Here is a 15,756-nt window from a genome sequence, read left to right as displayed (position 1 = left end):
AGCAGATAAACATGACAACTTTTTTTTACTAAATGACATGGCTTTGGGTACCAATTAGGAATACATTTATTCAATATTTGGATAAATGGGATGTTGGGATGTTGGGATATTGGTCCGATCCAAAATGATCCAAAGCTGGACTTTTTTTTTTACAGTCAGCCTATGGCAGTTGCATCCAGTCTGTTTCCTATAATACAGGAGTGATAAATGAGCATATCTGCTGCTGTCTGCACAGAAATTCACATTTAACAGAACCAGCTGGCAGCCAGTTGAGTCTCTTCGAGTTGTGCTCACTGACATAGACTGATGGCAATGTGTTGGCATGTCTGCATGTATAAATTCGACAGCAGTAGTTTGCAAACGTGTACCCCCCTCGCATGAGCCAAGGTGTGAAAAAGGTTGTGGGTCATTATCAGAGGTTTCAGGTGAAACAATAAGACAAGGTCTCACCCTGTGTTAAGGCCCCTGGGATGGGATCTCAAGCTCAAAGAATCTATAGATAAACCTCAATCTGCTGCTTTATGTAGTAGATTCAAAGAACCACTACTGTCAGGATTTACAAAAGAGGTGCGGGGAAAATGTAATCATGTAAAGCAGCGGTCCCCAACCCCTGGGCTGCGAGAGTTGAGGCTGTGAAATTTATGGTTTTCAGGGTTTATGTTATTTTTTTTATCGTTAACTCTGTTTCCCTGGGTCTTTTCCAGTGTGTTATTAATAAATCTTCTTTTTTTTGGTATCGGTACTGGTTTTATTTTGTTGTATTTATCCGCGACACCTTAAAGGCCGGTCTGTGAAAATATTGTTGGACGTAAATCGGTCCGTGGCGCAAAAAAGGTTGGGGACCGCTGATGTAAAGCCATGGACTCAGTTATTTCTGCAGCTGGTCTTACTGCATATTTATTTGTAGGAGTTTCCCCTTCAAAACGTCAAACTTTAGGGAGGAGAGTATTTAAAGGATACAACTGTTTATTATTTAGTACTGAAGAAAAAGGTCCTAACTCTTTTCCACACAACTGCGATTAAGCAATTTGAAATGAATCACAGATGCCATTCAAGCTGCTCCTCTGATGTCAGATTAGTCATGCGGTCATCCAAACAGCTTGTTTGCAACCCGTTAATTTCAATAAATGTCAAGTAAATGCCAGGTCATTTCAAAGATGACCTAGCATTCAGGCCAGGTCCAGTGTCATGGAAAAGCAGAGGTGTTTCCAGAACACGCAGTTCTTTGTGGGTAGATTGTTTTATCTCACTGGCAAAAGCAATGGATTAGTCCTTGAGGGAAACTCCCACGTGAAGCTTTTATCCTCAAGAAAATAACTGGTGATTTTCTGACTATCGGTAATTTAGTTGGATGACTCTGCTGCATTTACTTCAAACAGTGCTCAGACTGCTATAAACAAAAGTGCGATATCTCTAAATTAGCCAAAACATTACTTTTTTTGTTCTGTTTAAAGTATAGGGAGTATTTCCCCTGATCCTGGTAAATATGTGTCAGCAATGTACAATTTGAGATATGAAAGTAAAACAGGAAGATACATTGACATCATGTTGGCGTCATTAAATGTAACTAGATATTGTCATCTGTTGCAATCATCATCCTTCCAGCTCGTAAAGGAAACTCATTCACGTTTAAAACCTTTGACTGCTCAAGAAAGTGGGAATCATATCTGGAAAACTTTTCTTAGTTTCCCGTTTGCTGTTCTGTTCAGTTTGCAGATAGTTTAAGTCACATATGTTACAACAACAAGCACAGATGATCTATTTCTCTTCACAACATCAAGTTATTATATGTCGATCAGCTCCCCTTGAAAGACGGGGACTACTGCGGTGGCACCTCTTGCTTGCTAACAGCCCTAATATTAACTAGTACATAAACAGATTCCCAAACAAATACACACAGCAGCAAAGCAGTGTGAGATATTTACGTGACCGACGTATGTGATGGCTAGGTGCCATTTTGGCGGCTTTGTCTCCATGCGAGGGCGAGCAGCTTTCGTAAGTTGACACCTACTCCTTATGATACGACATGTCATGCGGAGGAGGTCTTTCTGCATGTTTGTGGATATCAGTGTTGCTCTGTTAACGCCAGTCTGGCAGCGGGCAGTAACATGAGGAGCTGATGTAGTGTGTAAATTAAACGGGTCTCCTTGTATCCTGTCTTCCTCACCATAGATTGATGTCTGTGTGTCCCCCTTTTTTTTAAAAAAACTTAGTTTTTTCTGTGATGTTTTACTCAGTAAGTTAAAGTTGTGCTTTTAAAGTGTATCAGTGAAAGCGAGGAGGCAATATAGATGCAGGTTTTGGAGGGGTTGCAGTCACAGACGGTTGTAAAAAGGCTGTCGTCTAACCCTGCTGCCGCACTGCAAGGATCACGGGGCTTTGGAGCCACACCACCCCGTTTAGATGGATGGGTTAACAGCAGCTTTTACCCCATAGTATCCTTTGAGGGTCAGTGCCAAGACCACTTCAAAATGTGCAAACCATAATCCCCCTCTGACATTAATATTTTCAGATGGGAGGCAAGCAGAGAGCACGGTGTGTGTGTGTGGGGGGGGGTGTCGATGTAAGCACGGTCTTTTTGGCTGGCCTTGTCGCATGCTGGCAGTGCTGATGGACATTAAAGCCATTACTCATGCTGGAGGCATGTCCAGAATGTATTCTTAGCCACTGTCTTCCTATCAGTCACTACAGAAAGGTTGGAGGGTCAAAAAATAAAGAGGTAACCAGTCTGCAGGGCTGTCTGCACCGCTGCTGTTTACCAGGGAGGGGGTGATATTTTAAACCTGTGAGAGTTCACATATTTACCCCACTGAGCCTGACTGACCTTGCCATTTGGTGGGGTGAAGAAGCTGGAGACCACTGATAGAGAAGAGAAGAGGCAGCAAGAGAAACCCTTCATTACTACTCGACAAGAAAGAGCGTTGAGTTTGTTTTTTCAGACAGAAAACAGCAGGAAGAGTACCAGAAGAAAGGGAGACTGAGTTGAGGAAAGGAGGCGACGGCACTTGAGGGAGGTGAACGGTAGCCAGGCTGAGCTGACTTCCCCCACCAGAGGAGGAGTTGCAGTTGCCGGCCAGGGCAGGTCCCAGGGCTGGCAGGGCTGGCCCTACTGCTTCTCCACCTCTGTTCTTTTCTCCTCAATCACTCCTCCTTCTCCTCCCTGTAACGATCAACTAAACTGCTGTGCAGTGATGAACTTGCCGGAAGCGCTCATGAGCAACAGAGGAATGCTTAGAAAAATCTTGCGAAATGAACTTTTTTGCCGCAAGTGAGAAAGATTCCTGAGGTTAAACCTCCCATAAGAGGACCTCCTCTGCGTTGCAGACTCTCACCCTTCTGTCTTCTCATCCTTTCTTTTTTGTTGTTGCACTCACTGGTTGAGTGCACTGAGAGACTGAGGGGATTTTTGTACAGTTTTTCTCTAGTTTTGCTTTTGTAAACCAGAAAAGTGGCAACTTTTTCAGTAGCACGGTGCAAGGACCAGCTCCACTCACCCAAGATGAGCCGCTGGCTGAAATGCACCTCCGTGCACTTTGTAGGTATTCATTGCCAATAATTTTACCTTGTCACCACCGTTATTGGAGCTCTGATTTCATGAACAGTGTGAATGTAGCCGAAAGCTGTGCTTTACAGAAGCAGCAGTGCAGTGGCAGAACTCTTAGATCAGCTCTCTGTGTACACATCGCCTGTTTTGAATCTTGGTTATGATTAAAATTTGCGCTTGCTTGTTTTTGCTTTGTCTTTATTTTGACTTTCAGTGTAAAGAGCCACATTCTTATCAGGAGGTTTAAGAGTACTGTTTCCTTGCTTTGTAGCAACAACTCATGAAGCGTTTTAAATTCCTGGCACATTAAGGTCTATTCTTGTCTGTTATTATAGCAGAAAAGGAAAAATGACTCAGAAATGGACTTTGTTCTATGTGTGTTTGTGCCCGGCTTGCATTTGGTAGTCAGCTAAAACTCCCGGGGACCAAATTATAGCTATTACTCTCAGCTGTTAAACTAAGTACAGCCTTGGTGAAATACATAACTGTTTGGTTAGAAATGTCTGATAGTTTGCTATCATCATTGACAGAACACAGACTGGAACAAGTATGATGATCGGCTGATGAAGGCAGTGGAGCGTGGCGAGGTGGACAAGGTGTCTGCTGTTCTCAACAAGAAGGGCATCATCCCCACTAAGCTTGACGTGGAAGGACGCTCTGCGTAAGTAAACACAGGCGCATGCATCTTATGCAGACACACATGCATCCATGTGCAGTATGTTGACATGTATAGTCAGAGCTTTGAGCTTCAGCAGCACACATGCGTACAACACGAAGTGTAGTACAGTGAGATGACAGTGTACAGATCAGAAATCACTGAAACGTTTGTGTTTGTTTGAGTCCAGCATGGATTGGCAAAGATTTGTAAATCTAAAACCAGCAACAGCAATTCCAAACATTGTGGTGACCTCCCCACCGCGTGACATTCCTGACCTTTTTTTCCAGATAAAGCTTCTCTAAGATTCCTTCACAATTAGGTCACTCTCGCTCCAGAACGTCTTAAATAAGCACCACGTTACCCCTGCATGAACCTCCACAAATATAAACACAACAAAATGAAACGAGTGCAGTACATGAGTCTGTCTCCATTTTTTATATCCAGAAATTTCCCTTTTAGTTTCCCTTTGACCGGAGGTCAGTGTGGGAGCTGGTGTAAAGAATGTCTGTGGACACGAGGCTTGACCACATTGTCCGGAGGCAGTTTATGTAGTCCCTACAGGAAATGACTCTCTGCAAATTACGATTAGATCCACTGTGATGCTTGCAACACCAAGTAATACATTTAGGCCCTGCTGCAGGCCATTACCACGATTTCTTGACATCTTGGAGGAGGAGCATGTTTTAAGTGAGAACCTGAGGTATTCAGAGGTTGTTGTTTTTCTTTTTTTATACTAACTCGATATGCACCCTGCAGTGTTAACAGGGCAGTAAGAAATAGAAGGAAAATAGGTCAGTCTGAAATGTGTATGAGGAATTCTCTGATGTTGCATTTCAGCCATCCAAAACCACAGATATGAACATATCTCCCAGACAGACCTTTAATGTAGTGCTATTATTAAAAATGGTTCAGCCTTGAAAAACAATACATTGACCGTTTTTTTTTTTTTTTTTTTTTTTTTTTTTTTTTTTTTTTTTAAATGAGGTGCTCTGTTTTCTTCCTAAATTTAAACAGATTCTGACACCAGTTTTTCTGGCGGGCAGGCGCCCTCGGTTTAATCCTAGATATATGAATGAGTCACTCGTCTCTGGCCCGTGCTGCGCGTTTATTTTGACAAAGCCTTTGTTAAACCATAAAACTCTGGAGCTCCAGATCCCAGACTGCAAAGGTGCAGAGTATTTTCAGCAGTGTGTGAAATTCTCTTGTGGCACCACCGCATAGACCGATGTGCACATGCATGCGAATAAACACAATTATACACACATCCTGATAAATGCCTGGTCTCATAATAAGGTGCTAGAATTTGTCAGAACTAAATCCAGAACCACAGCCTGCAGAGGTTGTTGTTTCCAAACACAGTCATGCTTATCATTCGCTGTTCCCCTGTGGATCAGAACCAGTTAACTGTAAAATGAATGAATATTCGAGGGGGGGCCGGAAGAGGTCACGATTTTGCCACGTCTAACCATAACAAAAGTGAACCGCAACTCAGCGAGGCCACTTATAGTTCACTGGGCCACACACACACAGACACGCAACATGTGCATATGGTATTCTGGCCTTTGCAAAAGCCCACAAAGGAATGTTGAATGGTGATTCCTTATAATCATGGACCTCTGAGGGGAAACTAATTACAAGCTGTTACCCCCAATATATCATTTGGTGTGCCCTGGATTAGCCTCGTTGTGTAGAGCTAATGAATTCAGCCCTAAGTGTTTCTATCGCACCTTCCAGCTGAGTAAACAGTTTGCATCTCTGCTGTGGCTTTAGCTGGATCTCAGCGTGGTAAGCCCACCCATCACTAATGCTCATTCTGTGCAGACAAGGGCCTAGTAGCAAAAGTAGTTCTCATGACAGCATGAGCATACCACTAAAGACAGTCAGTCAGCTAAACCTCCAGCACAATCCTGGCACTGAGTGAATAGCTAATTTTGTGCTCAAGTGCTTTTGGGGGGTGCTTTTTTTTAATCTAACTATTGTAAGATCTGAGTTTCGTGTGTGTGTGTGTGTGTGTGTGTGTGTGTGTGTGTGTGTGTGTGTGTGTGTGTGATCTTGAGGCCAACTTGATGATAGATTTACAGGAAGTAACACTATGCAGTCGCTGCCATTCTCTTTGTTATATATCAAATGTATTGCAATGTTCTCCTTGTCTGGCTACCAGGCAACGACGTTGACCTTCTCATTTTGATACGATGGATGTTGTGACTTACCACTGGCATTAGAGGACTTTCTTAAAACTAAGCGCAGCAGTGATTGACAGAGCTTTACAGAAACGAGTAGAGCAGCATGTTTTTGTGCACACATACCAATATTCACTTTCAGATAAGAGGGAGCTAAATGTTAGATATGAACATATACTGTTGTATCCTCAGAGACGCACTTTGTCACACATGGTTCAGCTAGCGTCATACTAGGGTTTGATAGAAAACAGAAACAAGTGGACTCTTTTAAAAATAGCAGCCATATCCAGTAGACTGACAACCTGAAAGCTCCCCAAGGAGCAGATGTGAAAATGTAATGTGCTCTGTTAAAGCCAGAGCCATTAGTCTCCAAAAAATATCTTGTCTAACCATTTCATTGAGGTCTCCATGTTTTATATTTATAGCATCAGTCCTTTGCATTTGTTGAATATCATACTTTATTTAAGATGGATTTTTGGCATTTTTGCCTTTATTTTATTATTGTAGAGACAGGAAACGCCAGATTTTCAGGCTTGACCATTTTGGCTTTGAGTTATATTTGCTGTCAAGACAGTCATCGCTCTCTATTCTTCAAAGTCATGGGGAAATGCACTCAATTAATTGCACTTATGTACCTTTAACTTTATTTCAAAGCATTCTTTGAGTTCCCTTATGGAAAGTGATGTAGGTTATGAACTTAGTGAGGGGTATCACCCCACTTGGATAGCTTTACTCTGCTTCCCGTCTGCTGTTTGGCCTGGAGAGCCCAAGACGCCACTGCTCCACAGAAGATCAGCATCTCCTGGTCATCAACACTGCTTTTAATACCCACGCCAGCGTTGAGGTGACAGCCGAGCTGTCTCCTTGGCAGATAACTTGGGGTTAGTGTATGAACGGGCTCATGTGTCCGGGTGGGTGTCAGACAGAGATTAGCTTACACACAAGTGCTCCGCAGTCTTGCATGGAGACTAGCAGCAGTGCTGCTGTGGGTTACATTGGACAAGTGCAGCTGGAACGTTTCCAGTTGAAGGTGATGATTAAATACATGTTGGCAAACACGTGCAGTGGGAAACGGCTTAACTAAGTAGGCAATTAACAAGGGAATATGTGCACTGTGTAGCAATCGTGCATTAAACACTTTCGCTCCAACTTGCACTGAGTATGTTCAGTCGAGTCACATGGTTCTCATTGGTCGATAGATTTGATAATTTGGCTTGGGTATCCCAGTCACAACACTTGATTGATGCTGTAGATATCAATAAGTTTACTATTCATGTCTATTAACTATTAGCTATTACCATGCGTTCAACATTTTTTGTCGGTAGACACTGTTTTTTTTCTGCAAAACAAGCAAGTTTGTGTTGCTCCTAGTTGTCACTGAGACCTCACAAACCCTGAGGGCTCTCGTTATGTTTTGAGAATGCTGATCCTGCTGATAGCTTGGAGCCAGGCATCAGTTTGCAGCCCCTCTCTTGTCTCTCAGTTTTACCCTCTCCCCTGTCTCTTTACACCCTATCACGTTTTCACTTGCCCTTCTCAACTCTGTGCTCTCTGCTACATACCTCTCACCCATGCCCTGTCAGTCTTTTCTGGCTTTTTTATTTCTTATTTATTAATTTTTAATTAATCTCCATCTCTCTCTTGTTTTCCAGGTTTCATTTGGCTGCAACACGAGGACACTTAGAAGTCCTCAATCTCATCCTGGGACACAATGTTGATGTGACTGCGAGTGACGCCGCTGGTAAGTTTGTTGCACCAAAAACCTTGTGCGTGATTGCTTTGATTGCTAGCAGATCGTAGCAGTCACTCAGAGTTTGGATAGAAGACACTGACTTGTCTGCAAACGCTCTGTGAAATGTAAAAAAGCGCTATGGAAACTGGAAAAAGAGCATGATCACCTTCATAGCTCAGAACCATTTAGCATGCACACTCACAGACCCTTAAAGGCGCAATATATTTCTGCAGCTGTGAGTATATGTTGCTTGGACCTGAGCAGACCGTCATAAATTTTATCCACTGGTGACAGCAGTTCTCACTGCAGAGCGACTAAGGCAAAGAGTATGCAACCTTCAAAAGAGTGGTTACATTTAGCTAAAGGTAATGCTAAATACTTTGAAGAACAAATGACATCATGCTGTTACTTTCCACTGACTGAAGAAAACGGCAATCCCATCCCTATAAAGGGCGCAACAAAGGTTTTAATACTAAAATTACAACTGCTATTATAGCAACAATGAAATTACTTCATAATCTAGTTTGACTGAAACAAATCTGTATGCTGTATTTACAGAAATATTGCATTGTTATTTAATATAATGAATTAATCTAACATCATTTGAAGTCCTCTAAACAGATTAAACGACACATGTACTGTAAACACTTGTAGCATGTGCATCAGAGGGGTAATTGCATGTTGTGGCGTGTTTCTCTAAATATGCATACATGCAAATCGTGGGTTGTAAATTAACTTTTTTTTTTGTTTGTTGTTGTTTTAAAACTGCTTTTGTCTCTTTCAGGTAAAAGTGCTCTTCATCTAGCTTCGAGAAATGGACACTCTCTGTGTGTGCAGAAACTCCTGCAGGTAAAGCGCAGCTGTCATTGTTAGAAAACATATGCCAAAATGAAATGACATACTACCTTTTTATTTGGTACAGTTTCACAGTCACTGGTCAGTCAGAGGAGATTCCCTCTCAGCCCCATTAAATTCTTATTGCCAAACAGCTGTGGCTACTGAGGCCACTCCATATCGGTCAACAGTAGTGCTTGTTGAGTCACCGTGGCCCTCTGGAGGATTTATGTGTTTACAATAAGGCGGCTGTCTCTCTGCAACATTGTGCTCTCATTGTCTTGCGTCCCTTCCCCCTCATGCCCCCCTCATATCTGGCATGGCAATGATCTAATGGAGGTTGTGGCTGTTGGCAGGGGGTTGTCAGAGCTGTTGACAAGCCTACCCTCCTGCAAACCTGCCATCCATTCTTAGTGCCGTCATCACACCAGACATAGCAGCTGGATGCCCACCACAGCTACTGTCTCCCTCCGTCAGCCCAAACCATCACGGTATAGGATATCCCACCTCCAATGCGCTACCTTCAGCTCCCATTGCTGTTCTACGCCCCCTCTTCACTATGTCATTTGAGCATGCTGCTAATTTTTGGCCCTTGTTGCTAGAGAGAGTGGAGTTTTTATAGTGGGGGACAGATCGTACTGTCAAGCTTACCCAGCAACATCAGGCTCCTGTTAGCATAGAGTCCTGCAGCCCTCATCACCACAGCACTACAATCACTGGAGCCCAGTCAGTGGAGTGGGCTGTGTGTAGATGTCACAAGCATTTGAGCACAGCACCACTTATCCTAATATGACCTTCCTTCTGCTGCCTTTTAGTTTCCACTGCCAGCTGCTGGAAATACATGATATTAAGGGTGCTCCTGTTTTACACACCTGCAATAAGGAAACCTAATTAAACCACTGCTGGACAAGTAGACTGGCATAAGAGAACCTGAGTGTCTGTACTCCACTGAAAACACTTTGTGTCCCTACATAGTTACAGTGCATGTTAGTAATGACCAAACAGAATTGTTAAGGGGTCATTTCTTTGTTATTTGAATCAGATTACAGCTTCTGCCTGGCTCTGTGTCATTTTACTATAATACACTGAAACAGGTCTGTGCTAACGAACCTGTAATGTAAAGTGTGAGTTTACCTTTTTATATTGACAATAAGTCATATTCTTTATTTGTTTTGATACACGCTGTGTAACCGTTTCTACATTTTCTTTATCTAAGTTTATCTTTGTTTTTAACAGCACAACTGTCCAGTTGGAAATGTGGACCTGCAAGGAAGAACGGCTCTACATGATGCTGGTAAGACTATTCTACGGCAAGGCAGGGAAAAGTTATTTCACACAGCAATTCATTAACATTTGTAGTTCCAAGGACTTTACAAATATTGTAAATTTCAAGAAAATGATAAAATAACAGACTGAAAAGTAATGCACCATAAAACCAAAAGAAGAATACAAAGAATAATAAAAAGTGGCGTGAAAGAAGTTACAGCCGATATATCTGAGATCCGAGGGGAGTCGATTTCAGCATGGGGTACTACAAACATTAAAAGCCAGTTTGGCATTTTGAGTTTGAACTCTGGACACCACCCGCTGTCCAATCCCTGCAGACTTGTAGAGCAACATACAGTGCTGACCGCCTGTCATGAAAAGAAGGAAGCACAAATAATTTAGAAATCTCTAAAAATTAAAGAATTCAGTTAACTGAATTTTTATATCCAAATTTGAGCCAGCACACTGGACGTCTCTTTCAACGTTCAACCACTAAAACCAAGTTTTCTGTTCAGGAATGATTGCTTAATTTAAAAAAAATAATGCACTTTACTATTTTTTTCTTATTTTTTCTAAAACCACAAATTTTAAAGTTATATAACAACGATGATTATAGTTTAAGAATTTGCACGTAGTGATGTATTAACACTTCTAGGAACATTAAAAAAGTTATTTTGGCATTTACAAGTACTGTTAATTTATGGCAGCTGTGGTATAAACCATCCATGGGCGGTTAAGCACTGTACACTATATGGACAGATGTATTGGCCCACACCTTTCAATGTTTGAATTCAGGTCAAATTTGGCCTTTGCATACATTTGTGATAGTATGAGTAATTCTAAAGAGCTCACTGAATTCGAGCCTGGTGCTGTAATAGGATGCCACTATTGTATCTCATGAAATGTCTTCCCTCCTAGATATGCCACTATCATAAATCAGTAGCATTATTGCAAAGTGCAAGTGTTTGGGAAACACAGCATCTCAGCCATGTCTGTGTCCGACCACTGAGTGCTGATGCACACTGACATTCTGCTGAGTTTCTGGCATTGGCTCCCATACCTGAACAGCTCCTGTAGGTGTCCTGTGTTGGTGGCCCAGTACTTTTGTCCATATAGTGTATTTTGCATTTTGGTCTAAGAAAAAAAAAAAGACTCAGTTCAAAGCTTTAAGTAATATGCTCTCTCATCTAATGTTGAGGTGACATCACTCTGTTCCAGCTCTGATTCCACTGCAATAAAGTGCTTAGTGTATTTTAAAACTCTATTTTAAAGTCCACTGTAGTCCTGATTCTATTATAATCTACTAGTACTGACAGCAGCAGTAGAAGATTATAGTAAACAACTATCCTGCTGCTACTAAATTATAGGTGTGCTACTGTAAAATAGAGCTGGTACCCTGTGCAGTAGCACAATAGTAACTGCTGTAGCATCAACCCAATTTAGTTCTATTCAAGTACTCACTCTACTCTGTATGTGTGTACTGGAGTAAACTCTACTCTTTTCTCTCTTTGACTGTTTTCCATAATCAAAGCCTACGCATGCTTACATATGGATGTTGATGTTTGAGACATTATAGAAAATAAAATTCAGCAGTTTGTTTAAAGGCAGTTTGCGTATAGCTTTGATGGTACTATTTTCAACATCAACAGTGTCTGTGCTTGTTTTCTGTGGTAAATGAGATGAAATGATTGCAGCGCTCTGTTCTTTTTCTCCACAGTCATGGCGGGCTGTGCCTCCAGCGTCAAACTTCTCTGTGACAGCGGGGCGGCTGTGAATGCCACCGATTTTGTGAGAATTGCTTTTGCTCTTTGTTTTGCAGTATTTTTCTGAAAAAGCCCAAGCCATTTTGTGCTTTTGTTTAGTCCTTGAGTTTGCCTTGTGTGGAGGTTCTTAAACTACATTTAAAGTCATGTTAACCTAGTTTACATAAATGCTCTTTGTGGATCAGATCATGAAGGAGTGTACTCACATCTGTAGAGGAATGTGAATGTTTTATTTTCTTTCTTCAGGATGGGAGGACACCTCTGATTCTGGCAACCCAGATGTGTCATCCCCGTATTTGTCAGCTGTTGCTGGAGCGAGGAGCTGACATTACTGTCCGGGACAAACAAAACAAGTAAGATACACTCCAATTTGCCGAGCGGGCCTGTTAGAGCAGTTTTAATTGAAGTGGAAAGCAAGATTTGGACAGATTATATAGTTTGAAAAGTTAAAACAAGTCTCATTTCTTCTGGTGTTTTTGTGACATTAATATGAAACCAGTTTAGATTGAACAGGCAATAAAAGTTTTGTTTTTAAAAGGGAAGCAAACAGAATCCAACACTGAAAAATACAGCAGTAGTAAGAGCTCATGAAGGCACCACCAGCCTGAACCCCTGTTATAAGGCAGGATGGATCCATGCGTTCATGTTGTTTACACCAAATTCTGAACCTGCCCTCTGAATGTTACAGAATTTAAGATAATTTGATTTGACATGAGTCACACACAATGTGGTCTTCTGCTGCTGTAGCCCATCTGCATCAGGGTTTGAGCTGTTGTGTGTTCAGAAATGCTCTTCTGCACACCTTGGCTGCAGTCAGGTTACTGGTACATCCCCATCAGTTTGAAGCACTCTGATGATTCAGCTTTGCCTTCATTATAAACCGTCTCTGACGCCTTCAGGACCGCGCTGATCCTCGGCTGTGAGTTCGGCTGTAAGGATGCAGTGGAGGTGCTGCTGAAGAGCGGCGCCGATGTGAAGACTGTGGACGGCTTGGGTCACGACGCACATCACTATGCTCGCTTCAACAAGGACCAGGAGCTCATCGCGATGGTCAAAAGTTACATCGACAAAGCCAACAGAGGTCAGAGAGCAGGACAAGAAACAGCTATTTCTAAATTTGCTTTTGGAAGAAAATAAATAAATAAAACTTTCCAGACTAACCTAAAGATAAAGGAAAGGTCTAAACCTTAGTGTCACACTATTTATTTATTTCTTTTGTTACTTGGATACTTAGTGGCATAAAACACATCAGCGTGACGGCTCACCAGATTATTTATGTACAAAGTGAAAGGTGATTTTTGTAAAGACTAACAAAAGTGTAGCCTTTAGGCTACATGACAGTACTATTATTACATATGCTATCAATAATGACAAGATGCTATTTAACTTTAAGTATCTGCTGGTTTCGAATCATAAGTATACAAAGTTATACATTTCAAATCCTGTGTTTTGTTTTTTTGTTCTACATGTCTTACAACACTTTGCGTTCTCTCTGAACGTGTTTTTGTCTTATCCTGATAACAAACAGCGGAGGAATGAAATGTCACCTTTCGCTTTTCTGGTTGTGTTGCAGATAAAGAAGCCGCAAAGATAGAACAGTGGAAGCGACAGGTAACGCTGAAACATGCAAAAATCACATCATCTTTAAGTCTCTTTAATATAATAATAAAGAGCATTTGTTATTCTCCACATTTCACTCATTGTGGAGTATGTCATGGTGACATGTAGCCTAATGGAAATGGTGCTGAGGCTCTATATTTGTTAAAGCTAACGGTGGTCAGAGTTGCTTACATTTCCAGCACTGTAACCTCGCCCTCTCCTGCTGCTTCCTCCACATCTCTCAACATCTTTTTTGGTGTTGTTCAGCACACCGTTTATACATTTCAGGCTACATAGATCTGCTCAGTTGTGCAACGCTGCCATCTAGTGCCTATAAGTGAGAATTGTTCTGTGATTTCATGACTGTGGTAACGTTAAATTAAGATCCTGTCCTATCCTCAGCATTCAGTGGAGAGAACGGAGGCAGCTGAGATTAACAAAAAGGACCAGATCATACATGTAAGTGCTGTGTAACGTCACCGTACTCATTACACACAAACAGTCTTTTCTATTTTTGATTCATCATTTTAATTATTTGTTTAAAGTTTTTTTTTTTGTTGTTGTTTTTTTTTTTTTTTGCTGTTTGTTATTCAGGATCTGGAAAGGCAGAATGAGACTCTGCAGGAAGGCCTCAGGAAGTACTACCAGGAGCAGAAAGCTCTCTTAGATAAAGTCAACATGCTCCAGCAACAGCTCACCCAGGTAAATCCAGGCTAATGTATTCCCACAGTGACAGAGCCCCTGTGCACAACGGTACAGTAAAGCCTTCCAGGTGTCTGGCTCACTTTGTTCACTGCACCTGCCGGATGGTTTTGCAGGTCCTTCTTAGGACTGAAATGATGAATTAAAGTAAAATGTAATAACAACAGCTAAGCTGAGTCACGCTGCTTTGGCATAATGTCTCCTTTTCCTCTAACATAAGGAGTGTAATTTAGGAAATGTGTGATAATTTTCTAACCCTAGGTGTTGAGGAGGAAGAGCTGGCTTATAATTATATTTAAAAAAAAAAGGGAGACTTTCTTAAGTGAGCATGATAGCTGCCTGCTATTAGCTGCCAGAACAATTTCCAATACGCAGAAGGGCAAGGAAATTCAATTAAATGAAATCAGCTGTCATTTATTAATCTCTCATGTGAGTTGACTTGTGATCCTTTTTCATCTGCAGGAAAAAATGGCCGCAGAAGACTCTCAAAAAGAGGTATGATAGAAAAATAACCACTTACTCCTGCCTGTGGTTCATTCACAATGTTCGCTTTTATCCTTCATTATAAACTGCATGCATACGTAACTTGAACAACAAGGAAACACTTTGTATGACAGTGCTGGTTAATGATTGTAGCTTGCTCTTTGTGAAATTGTGTCCTGTGCACAGTGAACTCTTTTCTTCCAAGAGCTCGTCCCTTTTTTTAGGTTATCAGCATTTAATAAATAAGGAATAAATAACAGTCACTTCAAAGTAAAAGGAAATTGTTAAACTAGTCTATAAATAAGCGTGAAGCTGCTCGCCCTTTAAAGCCACGGATGTCGAGGTGTTTTGTGGATTTATTTTACCGTGCACGGATCAGCGTTTGCCTGCAGCTTAGTATCTTGGGCGCAGGAGCAGTTTTGTCTCGTAAAGATGTGCCAACCTGCAGACCAGATTTCTTCTCTTCGGGACTTCAGGCCTCACCTCCCTCCCTTTGACTTCTGCTGCCTGTAGAAGCATTTGTTTTTCACTCTGCCTGCAGCACATCCAAACGTCTTCGCTAAGCCCCTTTAATATCTGATGCTGTTAAAACTTTTTGAATTAGAAACATCAGTGGTGATAACACAAACTGTAGCACACATAGGGAGTAGATGTATTTAGACATATGGTTAGTAGGTACATTATCTGATATCTGTGTTTTTCATGTTACGAACTGTTTCAGAGTAAATTGTTTGATTGGTTTGGCCTTTTCTGAGCATTTCAATTAAAGTGTTGAAGTGTGAGTTCTTACCCTCACTGCTTTTAACATTCTTCTTCTTCTTCTATTAGAAGGAACAGTTGAAGATGTTACTAAGCACCAAAGAAAAAGATGAAGGCGCTCGAGGGCAGGAGACTGTCAAGGTCCAGCTCCGGAGTACTTTGGTTAGTGAATTCATGCATGTGTGTGGTCTCTTCTTTGAGGTAATCCTTATGAAAGTAAAATGTTTTCGGATTCA

General features: G+C 41.5%; 1 protein-coding gene across 1 annotated transcript in view; it reads left to right on the top strand.

The window, feature by feature from the left end:
• The window catches only part of uacab (uveal autoantigen with coiled-coil domains and ankyrin repeats b), a 40,899-nt gene that overhangs the window by 17,844 nt on the left and 7,299 nt on the right, over nt 1-15,756 (top strand). The window contains exons 2-13 of the mRNA XM_040045622.1: nt 4,075-4,205; nt 8,035-8,123; nt 8,899-8,963; nt 10,185-10,242; nt 11,932-12,002; nt 12,224-12,330; nt 12,877-13,058; nt 13,551-13,588; nt 13,979-14,035; nt 14,171-14,278; nt 14,741-14,773; nt 15,590-15,682. Coding sequence (XP_039901556.1) covers nt 4,075-4,205; nt 8,035-8,123; nt 8,899-8,963; nt 10,185-10,242; nt 11,932-12,002; nt 12,224-12,330; nt 12,877-13,058; nt 13,551-13,588; nt 13,979-14,035; nt 14,171-14,278; nt 14,741-14,773; nt 15,590-15,682 — 1,032 coding nt within the window. The remainder of the gene's footprint in view (nt 1-4,074; nt 4,206-8,034; nt 8,124-8,898; nt 8,964-10,184; nt 10,243-11,931; nt 12,003-12,223; nt 12,331-12,876; nt 13,059-13,550; nt 13,589-13,978; nt 14,036-14,170; nt 14,279-14,740; nt 14,774-15,589; nt 15,683-15,756) is intronic.

The sequence above is a fragment of the Simochromis diagramma genome, unplaced genomic scaffold, assembly GCF_900408965.1.
Source record: "Simochromis diagramma unplaced genomic scaffold, fSimDia1.1 OVJJ01000079.1, whole genome shotgun sequence".
NCBI classification, from domain to species: domain Eukaryota; kingdom Metazoa; phylum Chordata; class Actinopteri; order Cichliformes; family Cichlidae; genus Simochromis; species Simochromis diagramma.
This window is presented reverse-complemented; position numbering and strand designations above follow the sequence as displayed.